The following is a 22129-nucleotide window of genomic DNA, read 5'->3' as shown; positions in this document are numbered from 1 at the left end:
GCGAGCGTATAACGAAATTCGCATTCGTCTCGTGAAGGAAGATACGTGCATTCAACGCATTACGCCATTCATGACTAATTTACGACTCGTTAAAAGCACTACACCTAGGAAAAGATCCGCGGCTGAAATCTCTCCGTAGCAACGGGTTCGCCTCGCGCGCACGCTCCCAATCGGAAAGTAAAAGCATTCTGCAATCCCAACCAACGTGCGTATCGTCATCGCGTGCACCAATTTTACCGTGGCCGTAGACGCGGTAGCCACCTGCGAGAGAGGAGAGGCGACCCTGAAAACGTAAGGGCGGCCTCGAACTACGCTCGGTTCTACTCGAATCCTCAAGGGCGTTCGCCGCGCGGATGCCGCGCGTATACGTGTACGCGCCCGATAAGAGGATCATTCCGGGTAACGTCGTATAACCGAGCAGGTAATGTAGCGTACGGACATGGTCGCGCATCGTGCGAGCGCGCTCGCGCGAGGAACACGCCGACGGTGCGAGACGGAGCGAGGAGACGGCCGCGGCCGCGGCCGCGGCCGCGCTGGAACGGAGCGAAACGGCCGGCGAGGAGGCGAATGATGCGCTGACGGCGAACGGGGTATGCGGAGGCATATCCCCGCTACCAGCAACGACTAGTTACACGTATGAAATAATCTATTATCTGGATGGGGAGTTATCTGGTGCGGGCATTGAATCGCCAAGGCCGTGGAGGAGCGGCGACGTCGGCGGAAGGAGTGGGACGGGGGAGAGGGGGACGGGGAAGGGGGGGGGGGAGCGGCGCGGTAGCGGTAAGAGACGGAACGAGATACACGTAGCGTTAAGGTGGAAGCGGAGAGAAAGAGAAACGGCGAAATAGAGGGAGAGGGAGAGAAGGAGAGGGAGAGGAGGCAAGAGTCACACAGCGGTCAACGAACCTCCCCCGACGCCGTGCGCGCGGACTTGCACGTACATACGTACCTACGTTAGCTATGTTACTTGCGTACGTACGTACGTAGATACGTGAGTACGTGGAGAAGTCTGCCTACCGTTCATCCGTTGAGTCGGTGTTGCTTTCGCGGTGCGCTCCACCGCAGCAACGAACGGCGCCCACGGTGTATATACGCGCCTCGAGTGAAGAGCCTGGCAGCCGAGGGGTCTTTCCTCTTCTCCTCCTCTTCCTCCTTCTGATCCTTCTCTTCTCGGTTATCCGCTTCTTCCTCTCCTGCCTCCTCCCCCTCCTGCCTCCTCCAGGTCTTCCTAGTTCGGTTCCTCTTCCTCCTCGCCGCCCGCCCTTGTGCGGAGTTAGCATGCCGCGCCGGGGAAAACGCATTCGCAGTAGGCACCACTATCTTCTGCTAAATAATCGCCGTCTAGATTCACCCAGCATCCGCGTCTTCCCCTCGGTCCTTGCGCGTCGTCCTATTTGCGGCCCCCTTCCGGCGTATATACTCCGGAGTGTATATCGTTTGAGCGCCGAAGACCGATCCCTCCTGTCTGTCATATCGGGCGTCCCTGGTAGTCGCCGATCCAATAATTAGGAAGCACGTAATATCAGCAAGCACGTAATTTCGCTCGGACGCCTCCGTATAACCCGCGGCTCTCCCCCCCCCTCTCTCTCTCTCTCTCTCTCTCTCTCGACGCGTCTCCTCACGATGCGAGGCCACGGTCGGCCGGGAGGTGTCGAGAATACGGTGGAATCTCTCCACGGGACTAACGCCCCGGCGTTTCCGCTGATTCAGTGCGTTTGATTCGCGCTACGAGGCGGGTCGTGGGTGCTTAATGCCTCGCGAAGTGGCGCCGGCGTCTCTAATGCACTGCCATATTACTCGCTCTTAATTGGTTCCGCGTTCGTCGAATTACTCCGCACTCCGCTTCGCGCGCCGCGCCGCGCCGCGTCGCAAGATTCCACGACTCCACGATTGATTATCATCGTTACAGCACGATCATTCTTTGTTAACCGACGTATCGGACAAATAAAGGGGGGACGGCCGGCGGTTCCCTTATCGCGGCGAGTGTTCGGACTTTTATGGCGCTCGTAAAATGTAACTGAACGAAGAAAATAAGGCCGAGAGAGCGTAATCCCTTAATACGCTCTTACGTCGCTCGCACTTAATTAGCCGCCGGATCTTTTAAATTATGCCATTTCCCGATTACGGCATTAATTGAGCGATTCGAGGTAGAAATGCTCCGACCGAGTAGGCCTACGAAGAGATTCCTTTGAAGAAAACGCATTTGAACTTAATCGCTCTCGGTTAATCTTAAGGTATCTTACGTAGACGTAATTAATGGTTGCGCCCGTAATAACTGAAGCAGCGATGTCGTATTTATGGTACGTAATTGAAAATGTACATATGTACATTTTCTCAGTTTCATGTAAGTGCACGTTTTGCGTTTAGACCATTTCTCCGCTGAGCGTACCGTTCTTACAGCAGCGTGTTCTTTCATTTGCCTGAGAAGCACCGTGTTCTCCGAGTATGAAGAAAGTAATATGGTCGTGAATCATTACCCCCGCGTTGAGAGATATGACTGAGACTCAACAATACGCAGAAGTACCTAATTTTACAGCGACACACAGCGATTACGGACTTGATCCACTTTCACGTCAAGCCCTTCAGTTATTACGGTCCTTCCGTCAATTTATCATTACTCGACGACTGAAATTAATGGCGGAAAAAGTAATTTCCGTAAAGACATGCGCGTCTTCTAATGCGCCACTGGTTTGATATCATTTTATTATTAGCGGTATCGGCCACAAGTATGTCACTAAAATGATAAATATTCCGTTATAATTACTCGCGATTAATTAGCTTTGCGATTATCGTGTCATTTATAACTGATCGTAACTGCTACTAGTGATTTTTTGTTATCGAATATTGCGGAAATGCTTCGTAACGTGCATATATTAAAAGCTATTAAAATTATGTTTTTTTTTTCAAAATAATCATTAAAATATAATGAAATTTTATCCGACTCTCGTCTGTCGCTTCGATTTTTATAACAACCACAGAAATCTAAATAAGAAAACTTCAAAACACTCTTTGATTACTTTTTTTTTACTGCGATATTAATCCATATTTTTTTTCAATGCGAAAGAAATTTCTCATCAAGAATTTGAAACGGCAAGTCAGCTTTCGTACCATATATGATATCTTTTTATTATCTCCGAAACTAGTAATTCAGCTCAACGGTATTTATTTCGGTACGAGAGAGAGAGAGAGAGAGAGAGAGAGAGAGCCGAGAAAAGAAGAATACTTTTACACAAGGTATAACGAATTATACCTGACAGGTCGGAGTTCCGCGTTCGGAGAGAAGATCAGAAATATCTTTTTTTTTTAAACGTGGAAGACTGAAACATTTTTTGCGTAACCGTATTGTTAGCCACAGAGCCACACGGGTCCGGAGTGCGCACGCAAGACTGGTCTCCGGTCTCGTACTTGCTCCGAGAGATCGTGCAAGCGTGATCACATTCTCGGCTTTACTGCCCGGAGGCTGCGAAACGAGCCCCGTATCTACAATTATAAATGTTTATGTCATTACGGAGATTAGAGGGCCGATTCATCGTGACACATTGAATATACGCGCGGTATTATACGCGCATAATTGCGGTAGCGGAGTAATATAGAACTTAATCTTGCGTAAATTCAGGACGTTGTACCCCCCTCCCCCCCCCCGTTCGTGTGCATGCAAACGATATAAATCTCGGTGGACTCTTCCGTCGGCGGGAGAATAATGCAATGTTGATTTAGGTTTCAAAACCGACCTCCGATTCCCGCGTTAGCCCGGGGCGTACATTTGGATGTGATTATCGGCCGCAAATGGATTAACATCGAGAACGGGCGAGGAACGTTTATCTTTCGACCGATCGCTTCTTTTTACATCCCGTCGATTAGTCATGCACTGCTTTAGACTTATTGAGCAACACGATTTAATTTGTTACGCGATAACGACATAAATGTGTTAGAATGTGTATATTAAGTATACAGGATGTTCCAGGTCAGGCCAATAAAACTTATAGGAAATTGAATTTGGAACAAAAAAGTTTCTATAAATATAGGTCCGGAAACGTTAAAAAGTTATAGCTAAAATTTATAGCTAAACGCTAAAAAGTTATAGCTAAAAATTTAAAAAAATCACGTTTTTTTACGATTTTTAAAAATAATTAGCTACGAATGTAGTATTTACACAAAGATCATCGAAAGGTGGTTTTTTTCAGTGTTTGTTTTTTTTCGTTGTTTTGAGCTTATTTTCTTTTGTCTTATCAGAATTAAATGCCTTATCAGAATTAAATGAAATTGGTGTAATTTAGTTTGTTATTTAATTACTCATCAGATTTATTTTGTTACTTTTTTCAAATAAATAAAGAGTTTTGAAGTTTTTTCGAAGTTTATTAGAATAACTTTTCAACAAAGCGTTTTCGGACCTGTGTTTATAGAAACTTTTTTGTTCCAAATTCAATTTTCTATAAGACCCTGAAGTTTTATTGACCTGACCTGTAACACCCTGTATATTCTGAGCTACGAGGATGTCATTTACGTTTGTCATTGAATTAAACGTAAAATTGCTTATCCACAGCTGAATAAAAAAGATTCTCGACGTGCATCATACACTTGACGCGCTTCTTTCATGAGAAGATCAAACAGTCAATACTTTGCTAGCAGCTTTTATTTATCTATGCTAACTTTCAAGTGCTTTTCTTCTCCGTACAAGGCAATTTCAACTTTAACGCAAAAACGATATTGCGCGCGTGGGAAATTTTTGCCATCAAATTGTACATTCGCGTCCAAATATTTCCTATAATGTCGCATGAGCTATTCTTAGGTGCACGCTTTCCCCTCCGAAGACAAACATGCTTGAACTTTCAAATGCTCCCCCATTCGCTTTGATACGAAAACTCATCCCGCGTTTCTTCGCTCGAATTCACCGTACTCCGAAACCGACGAAATGCTGAAATACTGGCGAGCGTTCCGCGCGTGCCATTGGGATGCGTTATCATGCGGTAGTACGAAAACTCGTTTCGCGAAAGTGATCATACAGTAGCGCGGCACGGATTGAATTATGATCTTTCAATTAACATCGTGGCCCGCCAATTTCTGCAGATAGCGCCCAAGTAAATTCCGATTAATCGAATCGAATCGCGTATACGCAACGCTGCGGTATTTCATTTTCGTCGTTTCTCACTCGCGCAACATTGTTCTCGCTCTTAGAGAAATTTCGGGGGCGCGGGCGTTTACGCGCATTGCTGTAAATCTTTGTTATACGCGTGCAACCACCGAGTACCCACCGGAGTCGAGGATTATGTGCAAATCTCCGAACGAAACGAGTGATCCACGTGTCCGCGCATAGGTGAAATAAGAGGAAAGAGGGCGGCGCGAAAGAGGCGAATGGGAGGAAATGGCCTTTTCCGTCTTTTCAACGATGAAGCCTTGAGAATGTAGGTTGACTGTAGGCTACGGAGTGAAGACGGGACCGAGTGGTTGAATACTTGGGTTGAGGCGCCCAAGTATTCCTCGATAAAGGTCTTCAAGTGCCTTTGTGTTATGGCGCGCTGCAGCGCCCTGTATACGAGTTTCCAGCCTTCCTCCTTCTGCGCGCGCGCATACATCTCTTTGTTCCATCACGCAAAAATTTTGCATAAACATTGACGAACGGTATCCTTGCACGCGACGACTTCAAGGTCGATGTATACCTATATAGTACAAATTCCTGGGGACACGGCACAATCTTAAATCCTTGTATCTTTCAAGATAATTTTCGATTGTTTTATTTTTCCTGATCTTTTCGAATTGTTTAATATTAATGACTAATGTACGAAGGACGGATTAAGATTAGTTGAGCGATGATAATGAAAGAAGAAAATTGAAACCGAGTAATATCGAGAATTTCTCATAGGACACTTGAGAATTTTCACACCCTTAAGCTCGCTAATTAGGTCCCGCTATATGGCAATTTGTATACATTTTCATCGCACGTTTCAGCAATAAATACGATTGTCTGATTTTCATCTCATGTTAATAATGCTAACGCGAGCTTCATATTGGACGGTTATAAAACCCAGAGTGAGGTAATCACGTTCAACGCTAATTACGGCAACGGACGTGGGCGTTTTTGAGTAGTTGAATACATCTAAGGTGACTAATTTGATTAATGGCGCCGTCATGCAATTTTCCGGCGGACGTTAGGAAAAAGCATAATCGATTTACATCTATTACGATAAAATGGTTATTATGTACCGTGAGCTAGTCATTTGGGACGAGTTTTACTGGCAATCACCGTAAAGCCGCGGCATATAACCTGCGCGCGCTTATCAATTCATCATTCCTCCTGTCGTTACCGTATGACAGCACTAAAGTGGTTTACATTAACGTGTAATGTATACAGCGCCGCGCAAGAAAATACAATGAGATAAAACATCGCGCAATGCGTGCCTGTGTATTATGAATACATATATCGTGTAACGTTATGTGCATTTTCTTCATCGTTCACTTATTAGAATCCCATAGGCCCATTAATATTGAACGCAGAGAGACGTTGCGTTTACATATACATACGAGATTATGATCGATCTTCGCGACACATAACTCGCGTAGCTATCCAAATTCTACCGCGCGCGCTGATACGGTTTCACGCTGCCATACCGGTCTCAAGGTCAAATTACTGTTTTTCCCAAGCGTCGACGGACTTCCTCGATAAAAGTCGATCCGGAAGTCTAAAATTCCAGTCTACGGTGGTTACGATCCCCGAGTAAGTTACCTTCCGTTTCCTCGTATATAGCCAGGGGGATATAAATACATATTCAGAACCCGCGTTTAACGGCGACTAACGGCATTTATACCCATAGAAATCGAATAGCGCCAACACAACACAACGCGGCGCGGCCAGGGTTAATTGGAGTTCGGCTTTGACCCTTCGACGTTTCGTGCTGATATTTCGCGTCGAAAAATTGTTCCTCTGTAATTATATCGCGAAAAGAATGGCCATCTCCCCACTGCCCGTACTATGCCCGGCCGTTAAGATGAAACGCTAAAAGGCTCTAATTTCAGCCTCAGAATCTGACGTCGGATAACGGCAATGAAACTTTGTAATAATATTTCTATTTGAGCGTCAATGTATCTCTCTTTTATCGCCAATGTATCTCTCTCCTGTAGCATGTATATATATATATATACGTGTCTACCCTAGCGTGAGCAAATGTGACACAACCAAAACTAGTGTGTCTTTTTATCTTTCCCCCGAAAAAAGATAAGATGAATAACATCGTCCGGGAACAGATGTAAAATTTATGCAGTTAGTCAAATATATGGCTTGAGTGTTACCGGTTCAACTCCAACTGCAACTGTGCAGAATTTGCGCGCAAGTAGTAACACCAAGTTGCGGTACAAAAACTTGGCGTGCCCGGTTCGCATTAAATCATGATGAGCACCGCATCGTATTTTCTCGCGATACCTAAATGTACAAATGCACACATGTCGGATAATGCATGTATGCAAATACTGGTTATCTTATTAGTTTATCGTTCGCTATGATTATGCAATATATTATACTTTTACTTTCGCGAGCTCAAGCTTTTCTTATCCTCTTTTTTCTTTGCTAATATTAGATAGAATTATCGAGCACACCAGTTTAATACAACATAACGATTATATCGTGATGCGATCCCGAATAAACTAATTATTGTACGTTTAAAGAAATATTCTTTAAATCATCTTCGTAAATCGACGCATAAATTGCCACATACGCGCTTTATTTTATCTCTTCACAGGAAAATATTCCTCAAACTAAATATTTCGATAAATTAATACCTCGATCGATTACACGGAGTTGTAACGGTTATAATAGTTATCTATTCATTCCTGACGGGCCTATTCACTCCGTTATCCGTGTAATTTGTCGTATCGAAACTTATTGTCAGTGTAGTGCGTTCGACACGATACACGACACACTAAGTACTTATGCCAATCACACGATTACTTAACTCGGCTGTCACGCGGGGGGGGGGGGTCAAAGTGACCTCAACCAATTTTCAAACAGTTGCATGCTGTTCAAAAGCTAACAGTTTAAGAGGATCGCAAAAAATTTTAGGCTTAAGTTTAAACATTGTAGAATGTATTCTCATTATAAAAAATTAACTTTTTGAGAGGCATTATGTTAAAAAAAAATCCTTAAAAAAATGTTCAAAAAAGAGGTGTGACAACCGAGGGTTGAACTGGACATGAAATGCCGGCTTTTTGCCGGCTCGTTTATTTAGAATATCGCCAATCGGCAGACGAGGCGTGCTTTTCACCGATCCGAGCCGAGGCGAGACCGTCGCAAGGTCGTTCGACATTGCGAATCAAAGTGGAGTCCGTCGTCACGGATGAATGTAATTAATGTGTGCGACGATAAGACAAGGGGGCGTACTTCGCTTCGCGGAAACATGTATACGCCCGCGCGAGGCCCGCTACTAACGAAGTGGCAGTGAGGAACGATGAGAACGCCGGTATAGCTGACGTGCTCGACTCGCGTGCAAGCATTCTACTATGTGTAAACAGTTGCTTAGAGCGAGGCGTATAAGTTTCTCATGTCCCGCGATGCGAGACGCTTTCCGCGAAGGTATCGGTAAATGTTTGCTGGGAAGGGGACGACTCCTGATTTGCTTAACTCCACCGGCACCGCTGTGTGTTTTCATATGTGAACTTAACGTGTTTCTTCGGGGACATAGTAGTCGCCAAGTGCGCCGCGCGCGCGCCTTAACTATTACAATAATACGTAATACGGCTTGTACAATATGTGTTTGCGTTTAGTTTAAATAGGATATGGACGTGATATTGTTGCATAAATCGCAGGATTGTTGCGAGACTCGCGGCCTGGACGGCACTCTGCGAGATAATGCAGCATTAACAAATAATATCTATATATAAGATGCAAATAGAAAATTACTGTGCATCAATATTTACATTAGCAATATTATAAATGATAGTTTTATCTTTGAAAGGAATAAATTGTTTGCGATGTATGAAAATGGATGCTTCATCTATTTGCCATGTGGGAAATAATAAATTATTTGATCCTTCCATTAAAATTGCGGATTGTATTTATGTTAATACCATATTATTTCATTGCAAGATTTTACAATAAAAATATGGAATATTCACTAAATTGCAATGATTCATTGATCTGTCACCCAACGTGACTACAAAAGCCATTATACGAGAAATGGTCATCGGTCATTAGTTAATAATTTAAATAACGCGCGTTATTATTCGCGACTTCACAATATTATTTGTCGTAGGCATACAAAATCGTCATGAAATTATACGTTAGCATTTACAATGCGGAGTTTTAATTGTCATTACGCGAGAGAATAGCAGAAAATACGCGATAATAATATATAATTTGTAATTCCGCCTATTATTAATTATGAGAAGCGTTGTTTGTATATTTGAATTTTATAAATAAAATATGTCAATTAATTTGTAATTAACGTTCTTAATATTTACCATGACCGTTAAATATGATTAACCTTTCGCGAGTGAGTTACTTTGTATCGCGGGGGTTTTATTCGATTGACGCTTTCCCTTTTTGAACCGCTGCATAGAGTGCATCGAGGCGCACGTATGAATTCAAGTGTGAGAGCTGGAACGAAACAATCGCGTCACTCTAAAACGGAGCCACCCGAAGCTTTTTTTCTTTTCGTCCCTTCAGTTCGTTCCTTTAATTCAAAGTGGCCTATATTTAAACTATTATTTTGAACATCTGCCAATTTCTCTTATTAAATTAAAAATTACAGAAAATAAGGCATTAAGTCGGAAGTATTCTAAGTTAATATGTATAATTAAAATAATATAAAAAGAGAAGACATAAAAATTTATAAGAATATTTTCATTTATCGAAATGACATTATCCATTTAGAGATATTTCTTTTACTTATACAATCTGAAGTATTGAGTTGAAACAGCGTGGAAGAAACTCTCGTAGAAGAAGGTTTTTTCTACGTATGTTCGTCTAGTCAATCATTTCTATCGCAGAAAAGCTAGGCTACAAGATCCTAAGATAAAGCGTCTGACCGGATCACGAGGTGCCGCGGGCGACGGCGAGTCAGCTGGTGTTGATTTATGAGAAATACACGGTGCCGTAGCACTTATTTTTTTTGAAAATGATATTCATGAGGTATGTGGGCGAGAAGTACGTAACTTCCGATCTAGGATGTTTATTATATTGATTAGTACTGTCGTGAGAATCACTAGAAGGCACAAATTCATTTATATACATATGTATATATATATATATATATATATATATATATATCATTTTTACGTAGAAGAGAGAAAGAGAGGGAGAGAGGGAGAGTGTGTGTTTTTACTTAAATGCACTTGCAGAGCCTGACGTTACGCAATAATTTTTCCACCCAACGCATGCTTTTTACATGAATTTCTTGGAAGAGATATTCATCACGATTATACGAGAATATGTATACTCCGTCTTCATTTAGACTCTTGGAAGTTTTTATAGGAGCGCGGGCGCGCAGCGTCTCTCGGTAATAACTGTGTTACTGAAATTAACGAGCGGCAATAGAGATCAAGCGTGAGATTAGCGAGTAACGTCAAATTCGAGGGGTGGGAGTGAAACCACCACCGCTAGCGCGATGACTAATAAGTATATCCGAACATATTCGACCACCCTCGGAAACGGTTTTCGGTGGCGAATCGCGCCGCGCGTATAGCTTCAGCGCGAGTGTTCAACGGCCATAAAACATGGGTCGCTAGTTGCTTTCCAGGAAGCTTCCCCGCCGCCTCTTTTTACCGACTTTAATTGAAGCCCCCGTATAACTTGAGGGATCTCACTCGTCACTCTCCCGCTCTCTTTTTCTCCGGCTAGCCGGCGTTACTGTTCCGTGCCCTCGATGGAGCACTAGGACTATGAAGAAGTTTATGCTTTTATTGCGCAGGCAGGAACACACCAGGTGTATATATACATACACCACACGAGTGGAACTTGGTGCATCGTAAAAAGACGATATCAACCGCGTAGCCCTCAAACTCCGGTGTGTACCTTCCCAGGCCGATTCCTGCCGCGCGGATGTCGGACGAAGGAATCTCCCCCGGCATGCAATTCGTGTGTTTCTACGATTCTACTGTTCTGTCATTCACATATGATAATCTTTTAGAAAATGATAAAGTTTTTATAGGAACGACGCATCATACGTCTCGCATTTCTCCTTACCTTTATTAAGGTAAATGTACCAATGCCTGGACACGTACCTATGTCTGGACATTTTTATCATTTTAGTCCTTAAATAAGTTCTAACGCGAATTAAAATCAAAGAATCAAAGATAAGAATATTTTTCTTGTATTATATTTTTTTCTTTGATTTTAATTCGCGTTATACTTATTTAAAAACTAAAATGATAAAGGTGTCCAGACATATAGGTCTTAAGTGTCCCGGTATTGGTATATTTACCTTACAAATTCTTTGGCGATATTGAAATCAATCTTTTTCTGAATAAAAATTGGTTGGAAATCATTTTTTCTCTATTCTTTAATTTTTTTATATACCTACTTCCAATTTTCGCGAAAAGCCATTTTTGCGTCACTTGGAAATATTCCGTGTAGGGAATCAAATTTAAATTCAGTATATGAATTTTGGAAATTATTGGTCGTTCCTGGAAATCAGAATCTTTCCCACAATCACGGAGACGCTGCTTTCAGAGTTCAGCTTTGTGGGCGTTCAACATTTAGCATCTGAGCGGATTGACGGCGTTTGGTCGTCTTTCGAGTTTATGCACGACGGCAAAGTACTCCCGGAGACGCCAGCGTAAAACCGCGTCGCACGCGGATTGTTAGAGCTTCCCCGGTTGCGTTTGACGCTTCTAAAGCGCTCTATCGTTCCTACTTTGATGCGCGTACTTCGAATGTTATATGTCACACGATAATATTACTATATACGACGGATACGTAATATATATATTTACCGCGCGTTAGGCATCGCGTACGTGAGAATATACCGTGTATTATCGCGGACACGTGATTGGATAAGTTCGTTCTTCGCGAAATTCGTTTACGCGGTCCTTCGAACTCGTCACCGAAGAAATGTAATCCGTATGCCGAGGATCCGCCGGATTGCGACGGCTTTTCGAATATTCGCGTTAATAAACTTCCCACCTGCGGTCGCGTGCTCCGCATTTTGCCCCGTAATCTCGAATTACCTCCGTGTTTGCATGGAACAAAGTTACTACATTGTTACGCGAAATTATTGAATGTTCGAATAGCTTCCGTTGCTTTCCTGAGAATAGTCTGAGAGACAGAAGACACATTTTCATTCATATATTCATTACAATAAAAGTTTTATGTATCGCTCCGAAACTTGTAATTCGCTTACGTGTTAATATCATAGTCCCAATTTTGAAGATTATCAAAAATCGAAGCGTACTTTAGTTAAAGTTTTAATATAAACTATTGTTTTTTTTATCATTATATAGAAATTTTCTCTTTTCAAGTTACGTTTTGTTTTTAATGATTTTTTATATTAAACTATTATTTGTTAAATTAAGAATTAGAAAGTAAAACAACAGAAACAATATTGATTTTTATTTCATTAAGTAGAAATTTAAAGTTCCTTCCGAGATAACATTAGAGTTTAGGAACTGCAAGATACAGGGAAAAAATTTTCATTGTAGGAAAGCAAGAAAGAGCACAGTTGTAAAACGTTAGAAGTGTGCAATAAATTGAGCTACTTCTTCAAAAAGTTTACTCGTAAAAAGCTCCATGTGTACATGTACGTATGTATGTACATCATAAAAATCTTGAAAGAAAATTTGTGTATTAAGAAACGAATTTCAAAATATATTGCCGAACAAGATTAAACTTTATAAAAGTATTTGCTTGAGTTCGATACACAAGTTTCTTCTAGATAAGAAAGAATTTTACGGAAAATTTGTTGCAACACTGAAATTAATTTTCTTAAATAATTTATAAAAAGTTTTTAACTTTCATGTCTTTTAGTATCTAGTCAAGTATTCTAGTCGTTAGTAGAAATATGTGTCCACTTATCACGAAAATTTTGAAAAGAGCACATTCTTTCGCGTCCCTGTTGTGTCAGTGTCATTCTTAACAGGACACAAGGGCGATTGAAAGTAAAGTCCATTCAGCCGTTTAACGTACGGAAGAAATGTGGACTCGCCGTCGCACTTTCGGCAAAGTTCTCGAGACCCTAGATTATGGTGCACTTTCTTCGGTGCCTCTTCCCTCCTTCCTCTCTTCGCGGAAGAGGGTAAAGTTCTCCTTGCAGGCTCGTATAAGGCCGAGCGAGGGTGGGCCGCCCGGCGCACTCCTACCTGTGTTTCTTTCACGTTATAGCCCTTCCAGCTAAACTTCCGGGCCATTAATTTACATTAGGACATTTTTCAAGAGCGCGCTAGCTCCCGGCGCCGCGCACCTTAAATTGGCGAAGTCTTCTTTTTAATGTCTCTTCTCTCTTACACGGGAAGAGAGCCCTTGAGTCGCTTTCCCGCGCGCCGCCATCCCTTGTCCGACGTCACGCTTGAATTCTTCACCATTAAACGACGACGCGACGGTAGAAAAAGGAACGAGCGAAGCGTATATGAGATAACTTCAGAATTTCAATTTAACGACGAGGATGTGCAAGCGTGCACGCGGAAGGCAAGGCGCTGGCGGTCATTAAATCACGCCTGGTGGCGGTTCCGGTCGCGCGACTTGATTGATTTGTAAAGCGACCCGTCGATATCGCTGTTACTCTTTAGATTCAACGGGTGTTTACGTAACCGTATAAGTGCTACATATATCACTCGATAATTTTATCGCCGTCGTAGACACGCACGTCGCAAATACGTTGCGTCAACATTGAAACAAAGAATGCATCACCCTCCCTTGCTAAGTAATTTATTAACTCGTAAAACTCGGACTCTGATATTAGCTCGTCGCCTGTTTTTGAATTACCCCCCTCCGTCCATTAAGCCGCGCGGTCTTGGGGCATGAGAACTCCGTATATCATCCTTGAAATTTCATTAGCAGTTTGCGCCATTAATGCGGGGATACGATAAATATATATATATATATATATAACGCACGATACACATGCTGTCATTGAAAAATTTATTCACTCGTAAAGTAGCCGGCTCGATAGTAGCCATTGCCATCCTCTGGCAAATTCCTAATCGACAAGCGATCGTTAGGAAACGCCTAAACGTAATTAACTTTATGCTGAATATTCCGATACACTTCCCGCTTATGATTACAGTAATGTACAGCTAATATCTGCCATGGTGATTTACGCGCTAGAGAGAGAGAGAAAGCGATGTTTTGGATAAATAAACGAGCGGGATAAATAAACGAAAGATAACAAATTCTGTTTTGAATTGAAAAACTCGCGTTTTCGGGATCGCGCTGTGAAAAAAATATAGAGAACCATTCATCGAACGTATATCGCTCCCAAAAACTTTGATAAGAGAACCCTAGAATATATCGGGCGTAGCTCGCGATCGAAAAAAAAAATTGCTCGTAAAATGGGCCGCCGCCATGGACGTCAACGTATGAGTTTAATGCTCGTTCGCGTAAAAATGCTCGAGGTAAAGAGAGATGGAACAACTGTCGTTGACATGTCATGTCAATGGCAACAAATATCCCTCGGGATATATTTGGCAATATTTTCAGTCGTAATACCTGGTGTATTACGTTCATCGCGACGGTCGTTACGGTCGCGCTTAAGCCTCTCCGCTGATGTAATTTTTGATAAATCCATGATATCGCGTTCGCGAGTGTTCATAAGCGAAATATCGGGAATATAAAGGGAAACAGTCCGCCAGTCGAGAGTTTTCTTGTTCAACTCTCAATATGAAGGTAATAATGAAATCGAACTCTTTTCTTGTTACCGTTAAAGGATGACGTACCATTCCGTTGGAAAACGCACGCTTTATACCGTCGGTCCGCTTCCGCCCCTTGCAGCTACATTCATTTCTCATTTCGAACACGTCGATGCTCGGAGCAGAGAGCTAAACTCGAAAGTAGAAGAGAGAAAATCAACTTATGAAAGCCGGTGCTCGATCTAACAAGTCCCTGTTTAAAGTTCAGGACTTCAGTTGCAAAGCGCCAATGACTCCGGCGCTTTCAAATTGTATTTAAACAAAATAGTTTATAACGGAGGGCGAATTCGTGACGCGAATAATATATTTTAATTGCCTTTTATAACTCGTGTTTTAGTCGGAACTTGTTTCGCGTGAAACATAATAGATTTTGCTATTGGTTTATCGCAAGCGTGTTTAAATAAAAATTATGTATTAAGATAAATGAAATAAAAATAAGATTACTTTTAAGAAGGTTTAAATGTTGAACTTGAGATTAACTATTTTAAATAAAACGTCTGTATATTAGTTTATCATTACATATTGTTTGATCGTTAAAATTAATGTATGAAATTAATTAGGAGGGAAAATCTTAAAATAATATTTTGTTTTTTTTTATTAAAAAATATTTGCCAAACCAGATAGATTATTCAACCGGCATGTGATAGATATTTTTCATTTTATATATTGACCTACATGTGTACCCGCGGCGTATTTTATCCACGCTATATTCGAGATAGCGATTCACACAAATGAATCTTTATATTTTTGTTTCAGCATACACTCACGGGCCACTGCGCGAAGGTGATGGCGGCGAAGTTTCTCGGCGAGCCGTCGAAAGTAGTTACGGGAAGTTATGATCGGACCTTAAAAATCTGGGATCTGCGCAGCAAAGCATGTAAGTGAATCGTTATTTCATCGATTAAGAGGACGAAAAGCGGCTGTTTCTCTCGAGACGTTCATTAATAAGGGTATAACCACGATTGCGAAACGTTAATCTATATTAAGTTAATTATTAAAATCGCAAACTCAGTGATCGCCGTCTCGTACAAGATATCCCCACGTATCGAGCACTTTCTCCAAGGCGAGAAAGAGGGGATCGAGGAATCGCGGGATGTAAAGATCCGATTCCGAATTTCCGCACGGGAACAATTTAAAGTACTTTAATTAAACTAGTTTATGCAAAACAATTCTGAATCTCATCTGCGTATATTTACCGACAATCGAGGTCTCGCCTGGTAATCCCGAAACACAGCCCGACTCCCCGGACGGCGCGGCGCGGCGCGGCGCGGCGCGGCGCGGCGCGGCGCGGCGCGGCGCGGCGTAATACGACGACGATAAATACTTAAGGCGGGCGAAAGAAAATTTTAAGCGGCGCGGCGATCGCCCGACGTATCAGGTTGCATAATGTTAAAACGCGGTACATTCATTCCGTTCTCGTAACAGAATGAGTGCGGGGAAGTATGAGCCGAAAGTAATGCACGGTGCTGGCGGTAATCACGTTGCCCATTACCCCTATTAGTCGTTGCATAATGCAGATACACTTGCGAGCGCTCCAAGATAATAAAACAAACGGCGAATCTGCATGGTCATTCATATGCATATTCCACGTTGCACGTCGTACGCGGGGCTGCACAATGGACCGCCGCGGAAAATATGACGCCCATAATGCCCGGCCCCCGGTTCGTACGGGGCAAGCCGCGCCGGCATCAACGGCGCGCCATAATGGCGAAGATGGGATAAAAACTGCCTCTTCTCGGGCTAACGGACGAACGGCGTTCGTCGGATCGTCGTGGATGCGTTAATTAAATCGATAAGATCCTTCCGCGAAAGAAGAGATTTCCCTCTCACCTGTTTCACCCCTTAAACGGTCTTCATCGGCATAGAAAACTCTTTATCTCCCAGCGTTCTTAATAGACGATCTCTGCGGATAATGAAACGAATTTTGGAAAAAAACTTGTGATTGAATAAATACGATCAGAGATAAAATGATAGGAGATCGGACGAGTAACCCCCGGTGACTTTAATGATTATTTACCTCGAATGACCTCAAAATGAAAGCAACGAATTGATAGGATAATAAAGATAGATTTATGTAATCTAATGAATGATTTGTCAGAAGAGAAAAGCGAGGATTAATCACAAATCCATTACTTGCGGGAAAAGAGAACTATTTTAATTAACTCTTAAACTAGGACACGAGTTTATTCAGGACAAGGTATACGAGACGGTTTTGTTACACTCAGATTTCTTCATTACGTCATTAATCAGTTTCTAATGAATGTTACTCATTGTTATCTCATACCGAACGTTAAAACTAATTTGTTCTTAAAACAAGAAAGAAAAATCTTGCTTTGAAAATATTGAAAACTTCTTCTCTCGGATTTTAATTGGCCTGCCAATTTGGGTTACGCTTTATCTCGATCAATTATAATTTATATTAATAAAAAACACGTACAGACAATAAATTCCAAGTTGAAGAATATTGATGTGAAAACTAAGGTAAAATTTCCGCATTTTAATGCATCATCGATATTGATTTTTCGTGTACATTACACCTATTGTCCGAAGAGCTTCTCTCTCTTCTTGATTTGTATAGGATCTGTCTGAATGCAGACGACATGGGAATTATACCCTTCAGCACGCGCATTCACGTCTAATAGTTTCCGGTTCGAGTGCGTACCGTACGGACTCGCCATTAGAAGCCCTTTTGTCCTAGAAAGTTCACGCGTCGTGATCTAATTTCACGCGACAACTCCCACAGTCGGGCCGTGAATAATCGCGAGTGCCGGATGCGATATATAGTCCGAGCCTCTTCTCGCCGGAGCATTATCGCTGACCTTCGACTGGCAGGTGTTGGACGAGGGCTATTTACCTGTATCCGCGTAAGAGTCTAATGGCGCGCGGCTTCCGAGTCAATTGAAAATCGCCGGTGGTGTAGCCGGAATAGTAACACGATAATTCCGCGCATTCAAGGGCGAATGTAATTTCTCCCTTCCCGGGAAGCGCTCTTCGTCCGAGCGGAATGCGCGGACATCGCTGGCCGATACCTAACTCGCTGCGAAACGCCAAGGACTCCTCGCGACGCTCACCCCACACCGCGGGGATTTATCACGCTAATTATCGGGGGAAAAAGCACTCGGCGCTTGTTCGGCCATTTGCCCTCCACGCGGAACAACTTCGGCGTATCGAATCGTAATCCGTTCGTCCGTAAAATAGAGGAATCTTTCACCGCTTTCGGCGACGGCGCGACGGTGCGAGACTCCGCGATAAGCGCCCGCCGCCGCCGCCGCTCCGAAGACAGAGGGCGAAAGTGATAATTTACGGCCGGATGAAAGTGGCTATTCTCGAGGTAGGTGCACAGATCGCGGCTCGCGTCCTCGGTGCAAAATGTAGGGGGCTTTAAGTGGGCAGGGAAAAATAAATTGAGCCAAGGCCGCACACGCAGGCGGCCGGCCGCGCCGGCCGGACGCGCGCAGATAGCGAACCACGGTGGATCTCATTTCCCGCAAATGTATTCGGGATTTACCCTGGCGCCGCCGGACTAATCTCGTGAAACGGCGCGCTCGCGCGCTCTATCTGAAGAACGGGCTCGAGATATCGATTTACACTACGGTCAACACGGGGCGCGCGGCTACGGAATCCTGCGGTGTGTGCGGCCGGTAGCCCGAGAAATCGTATTGACAAAGGATACAAAGCTGCAGAGACTGCTTAATACAATGGCGCGTACGGGTAGTATTAATTTGCGAGGTCCGGAATCGCCTTAAACTCGTCCTTTAGTTACCGGCTCGCTCGGCACGCGAAATAATAATTTGCGTCATTAACCGGCGTGCATGAGCGTTCGCCGAATTTCAATAAATCGCGTCACACCGTGTCTCGCATCGGAGGAAATATTATTATCTTTTTGTTAGATCTTAGTTGAGATATAATTAATGAACGAAAATAAAATTACCCGTGCTATCTCCGTTATCTGTGAGATACATAATATAATATGTAATTTGCTTGAATTTCTCGGTGAACAGATATTGAGACGCGAATCATCATAAAAATAAAAAAATATTTCTATTTTTTTAATGACTCTTTTTTTATAAATCACGAATTAGTCACTATGCATTTCATGTATAGCAATGATCTCGTTTATGGAAAGATAACTGATGCACGCGAAACAAATTTCAACAGCTGTTGATTTTGTTACGCTTTTATTTTATAGTATGTTATACCACTTCACACAAAATACTTCAAACAAAAACTACATTCGCGCAAATTAAACGACAGATAAGTGTGTGCAGCTATTGCAGAGAGAATAAACTGTCGCCACTGTCGGATATTATTATTGCCAATAAAATAAAACATTAGTTATAAAAAATGACTCATTTCCGCGCGTATGTTTATTTGCATACTTGTACATTTATTTAGTATGCTTCATTTTAGCTACTATTATCACAAAAAAAATGAATAACATTCATGATTACGAGTGCAGTGTTATAATGAAATTGTAAAACGTAAAATAAATTTATTGTTCGAACCGATCCCGACGTGCTTCAGAATTATATTCTTTTACGTGAGTCTTTTTCATTAAGTTAATACTGAAAGCGTAAAGTGCGAAGTTTCCTATACACGGGCATAACGAGAGAACTGCATTACTTTGCGATATGCAGGCCCTTATGAAAGTTGAAAAGCGTAATTTCGAAAAGCGTATCTCCTTAAATCAAGTCGCCTAAAGTGATACACAGCGCCGTAGTTGTAGCCGGGCGATAATTAATGTAAGAAGTCGAGCCACGCACCATCACAAATCGTCCATCCCCGACTGAGTTTGCGGCCGGCCATCAAACTTGTTACATAAATACGAAACTTTTTCGCCGCGGCCGGCGAACGCACTCGAGGTACAGAATATCCGTCTTATTTTTTCTTTTATGCAATGCAGATAACACAACGGGGAGAGCGCGTGCAGCGTAATTAACCTGTGGCTTAACTTGGGTCCACGTAATTTATAGCTGTCGTCTCGTCGGGGGTCATTCAGTAGTCGAGTTTAAGTTAATTGTGCGCGCGTCGAGGCGCGCGGATACCTGCGTGGATACACACAGGTACTCCCGGGGACATCCGTTTTAGCCTTGCGGCGGCCTTTTGTTGTTGCGCCGTGGCCCCAGCAGCAAAATAGCGAAAACCGCGCGCTATCAAGGAAGACCGGCGCGCGGGCGCTTGTACAAAAGTTTTGCACAAATAAATCTCCGAACGCGAAGCGCGCGCGGCACAATGGGAAAGCGGCGCTGAAAGGGCGTTTAAGCGTGAATTATTGTTTACCGCGGACGCTTTAAGACAAAAAGGACGTTTAAAGTGGATCAGCTGTTTTCTATCGCGCTATTATCTACCTCGGCCACGTCGCCGCGCAATTTCGTCCGGACGCTCCCGAGCGGCTCTTCTCGGACACAATCGTGTGCCGCAGACAGACGAATTTCGCGCGCCGTACCGACGAAATAACACTCCCCCCCCCTCCTCCCCCGTGTCACGCGTTTACCGCTGACTGAAAAGACGTGCCAAATGCTCTCTAACGTCCCGGGAAATTAATCGCCGCCATTGTATTTCAGTCGTGCACGTTGCGCGCCACTCGCGAGTGTTTCGCTATCTTAAAGAATCAATCTTTTTTAGAGCGAAAGACTATATTTTAAAATTGTATTTATTTTTATTTTTATTTTTATTTTTTCAAAATGTACAAACGTGTGAAAATATAAACATTGACAGAACGATTTAGAGAGATGCCATGCCAATGATTAAATACGTAAAAATAAATTATCTGTCCTATATTTTGATTAATACGTTGGATACGATTACTATATAAATTAAAATTGAATTTTTAAAAACTACCGGAAAAAAGTGGTGGTCCTATATTAAATTTTCACTAAGAAGAGCTCGATTTAATCCTTACATGAAAAAATTCAATGAAAGATGGCCCGGCAGATCTAAGACAATTACATTTGAATAACATATCTTTAAAACAAATGTGTATGCATGTGGAGTACATATTAACCAAGCTATCGATCAAGCCTACTTAGAACTTGATCCGTTCACTCGTTATATGCATGAGATCTCAACATCTCGAGTACTCGCAAATCGTCGCGTCGCGTAAAAGAGTCACGGTCGGTCTCGCTCCGCGTGTACTTGGCGCGAGACACTACCGTGTCTCTTGATGCGAAAAGCACGGGAGGGCAAATTAACATCCCTGAAAGCTCTTATCATGACTGACGGTTGAAGAAGCTTATACGAAAATCCAATAATCCTTTATGCCTCGTTTGAGGGATAGATGCGCGTTAATATATATAATGCACTTACCTGAATAATACATTGGACTTAAGGAGACCAGTACATAAAGAACTATATTATAGATAAGGGATATATGGATAATCTTTGTGCGACATGCAAGAATTGACGTTCTAGAATTACTGCCTTCTCTTAACCACCTTAACCTGCCAGAGAAAAAGGAAAGAAAAATTTTTTTGTTTCATAAAATCATGAAATATCCTGCATAATCAATCATATTTAACTAAATTTAACTAATCGCGACTTTTGTCCTTCCTGCTTACATTAAGCGAGACTATTGTCTCATAAACGCTATTAAAATATTAAAGGAAACGGTATGCGCGGAAGAGATTGTTCTTGTTGATATCTGCGGAGAAATGTCGTGCTTTTTGCAGGAAAATTTGTACCTGAAGAAAAAAGAAAGATTGCCTAACTAGATACCAGAAATTAACATCATCTTTGTGATTACCAGGGACGCGTATATAGAGCGATGATTAAGTCACTCTCTTGTCTTACCGTCATCATCATTACGACTCAAATCTAGTCATCAAATGGAAACATTCATGCATTATTCCGAGTACGGTACAGTAGACGTCCCTTTGTGCGCGGCTAGCGCCGCGCGGTAGCGCATTTCGCGGAGATATGTTTTGCCTGCTAATGATTTTTACGTCGACGTTTATTAGCCGTACGCGTCTCGCGTATTTTACTGAATCGCGATAGGCGGCGCGTTGCGAATGCATTGTGGTATACGGTTACTTGTTGCGAGATAAGACTCTGTCTGCGAACGCCCCGTGCGCTGGCGTTGAGGTGAGATAGGAATTGTCGACAAATTTCTCTTCACGCACGGACGCACCTTAAAAGAAATTTTATTTTCGGAGAGGTGAAACCTACTCATCGCATTTGAAGTTTGTAAAGTTCGCTTTCCGCGAAACTTGTATACCATGAGGATTAAGTGTTCGCCGTGGGCAAATATCATTGTCACATAATATACATATTACTTGTCACTGTCTGAGTATAACAGTGCCACAAT

At 42.6% G+C, this 22129-nt stretch overlaps 1 protein-coding gene across 1 annotated transcript in view; it reads left to right on the top strand.

Annotated features, from left to right (window-relative positions):
• Positions 1–22129, top strand: part of Atg16 (Autophagy-related 16) — a 205080-nt gene that overhangs the window by 157592 nt on the left and 25359 nt on the right. Inside the window, exon 2 of the mRNA XM_071712918.1 lies at positions 15583–15703. Within this exon, the coding sequence (XP_071569019.1) occupies positions 15613–15703 (91 nt within the window). The 5' untranslated portion in view covers positions 15583–15612. The remainder of the gene's footprint in view (positions 1–15582; positions 15704–22129) is intronic.

This window comes from Temnothorax nylanderi, unplaced genomic scaffold (genome assembly GCF_030848795.1).
Source record: "Temnothorax nylanderi isolate EJ_2023f unplaced genomic scaffold, tnyl_v1.0 TNYL_tig0117_pilon, whole genome shotgun sequence".
Lineage (NCBI taxonomy): Eukaryota > Metazoa > Arthropoda > Insecta > Hymenoptera > Formicidae > Temnothorax > Temnothorax nylanderi.
The sequence above is the reverse complement of the archived record's forward strand: the minus strand, read 5'-3'. Positions and strand labels throughout refer to the sequence as shown.